General features: G+C 58.2%; 1 protein-coding gene across 1 annotated transcript; it reads left to right on the top strand.

Annotated features, from left to right (window-relative positions):
• Nucleotides 1-185: 185 nt before the first annotated feature.
• VTN49DRAFT_4000 (uncharacterized protein) lies at nucleotides 186-2,323 on the top strand (the record flags this gene model as incomplete). Its single annotated transcript, XM_069411899.1, has 4 exons — nucleotides 186-312; nucleotides 366-543; nucleotides 738-2,190; nucleotides 2,243-2,323. 4 exons carry the CDS (start codon nucleotides 186-188, stop codon nucleotides 2,321-2,323), a joined length of 1,839 nt encoding a protein of 612 aa, XP_069267947.1.
• Nucleotides 2,324-2,483: the final 160 nt, after the last annotated feature.

Raw genomic sequence — 2,483 nt, 5'->3', positions numbered from 1 at the left:
GGACGAAGCTTATTACCAGACTGGACTCAAACCAGTCAGCTGCCGCCCCTCCCGGCACGGGGCGGACCCCAAGACGGGACGCACGACCTGGATAGTGTCCTTCTTGGAGAGACCGCCGAGCTTCCGACTGTTCAACACCAGCCAACGGGCCCGCCAGGTCACCAAGCAACCTCCAATCCGGAGGCATGACCCAGGGTGCCAAGGCTACTGCCACCCACCGAAATGTGACCGCCGCCCACGATGCTCGCACTGCGGACAGATCACCGCCGACCACCCCGGACCCACGGGCCCGAACTGCCGGAACCCACCCGGGTGCGCAAATTGCTATGGACCGTTCCCCTCGGGCCACGAAAAGTGCCCAGCAGCTCCACAGAGAGTGAACGGCACCATCGTGAGGCCCACGAAGAAGCAATTACGGATCATCCGAACACAGGGCGCCCGCGCCGCTAAAGAAGCGCGAACGCAGGAAGCGGCCAACGCCCAAATCCAAAAAGAGGACAAGGCGCGGAACAATAACAGTCGCAAGCGACCCGCAACCGAACCGTACGATGATCTGACACACAGCAGTGACAACCCCCCACCAGCTGTCCAGATTCTCCTCCCAGACATGGAGGTCGACGATGAACTTCCATCAGCCAACTAATGGCAGACAGCAGAAAGAAGAGCCGCGGACGCCGCCACCCTAGGAGACAGAGGGACACAACAGACCTCTTGATATGCTGGGCTAACGTGCGTAGGACGGCACCAAACCACACCACAGCCTTGCAACTAGCCCATGAGCAGGGGTGTGACATCGTCTGTATCCAGGAACCCTGGGTGGAAACGGGAACAAAAACACAAAACCACCCAGCGTACGAGTGCTCCTCTCCAGTAGAATCATGGAACAACCCAGACACTGTCTTGGAAGAGCGCCCCAGAGTACTCACATACACCCGGAAAACCACTAGACTCCGAGTGTGTCGGCATAGAACAATCCCGAGCAGAGACATACTCTGGATCTCGGTAAACGACATCAAAATCCTCAACGTTTACCGAGCACCTGGGACGGATGAAGTAGTGGATTATGTCATCTCCCTAGCACCCCACCCGGGTACCATAATTGGAGGTGACTTCAACGCTTATCACCACACCTTCGAACCAGGTGTGGACAACCGCTACCGCGGTGAGGAAATAGCAGAATGGGCTGCCACAACTGGCGCCGCCTTCATTGGGGAACCAGGAGTGGCAACACACGCCGCAGGACACGTCCTAGACCTGACCTTCTCCAATATCCCATTCACACGCACCGTCGTACGGGCGGACTTGGACAATGGTTCAGATCATCTTCCGCTCATCACAACAATCCCGGGAAGAGGCACGCCCCCGCCAGAAAGGCAGCTATACCACGTCCCAGACGGAAACCTCGAGCGCTTCGCAGGCCTCATGAGAACTGCCGTGATGACGCTGCCAGACGTACAAAGCATACGGAGCCCTAAGGAACTGGATGAATACGCGGCTACACTGACGAAACTCTTTGACGCAGCTATCGAAGCTGCTGGCCACCCCCCACGACAAGGCCAACGCGGCGCACCATGGTGGACAGTAGAATGCGCCAGAGAGCGCCACCGATGGCTTAAGGAGGACCGAACCCCGGAGGGACGCAAGCGCTTCCAAAACACCGTACGTCAAGCCAAGAGGAAATATTGGACTCAAATTATAGACGAGGTGAAGGATGACAAGGACCTCTACCGCATCGTGGGATGGCACAAACTAGAACCACGCCTGAAGTCACCACCGCTACAGACGGATGGCGTCACAATCGAAGACCCACTTGAGAAAGCGGAAGCCCTCCGAAGGGCGCTCCTAGACCGTTTCGACCCGTCAGACGACCTGGAATACGACCCGCTTGACCCACAGCACTGGCATGGCTGCGAGAGAATACCCTGGTCAACAAGCCTCTCCGAGGAGGAAACGGAGCATAACACTATCAGAGTCAGCAGCACCTCCCCAGGCAAGGACCAGGTTACTGTCCGACTCCTGAAAGCCTGCTGGCAACACGTCGGGCCCCTGATCCACGGGCTGTACTGCAAATGCCTCCACCTCAACCACTTCCCAACAGTATGGAAAACGGCGGAAGTAGTCATGCTGCCAAAAGGAGGCAAACGGGACAAATCCTCGCCACGGTCGTGGAGACCGATCGCGCTGCTCTCGGTACTGGGGAAGGGACTTGAAAGAATAATAGCGCGCAGGATAGCCCTCACAGCACTCGAGACTGGAGTCCTCAGCCACCAGCACCTGGGGGCGACACCTGGACGCTCCGCCATGGACCTCGTGGCATCCCTAACTCATGACGTCGAAGCGGCCCTGTCAAAGAACGAGGAAGCGACAATGGTCACCATGGACGTCCTCGGGGCTTTTGACGCGGTCCTTCGGCGCAGACTCCTGAAACGCATGGCGGACCAGGGCTGGCCCCGATCCCTTCTCAGGCTGATCGACAGCTTCCT

This window comes from Thermomyces lanuginosus, assembly GCF_041956635.1.
Source record: "Thermomyces lanuginosus strain ATCC 200065 unplaced genomic scaffold VTN49scaffold_30, whole genome shotgun sequence".
NCBI lineage: Eukaryota > Fungi > Ascomycota > Eurotiomycetes > Eurotiales > Trichocomaceae > Thermomyces > Thermomyces lanuginosus.
This window is presented reverse-complemented; position numbering and strand designations above follow the sequence as displayed.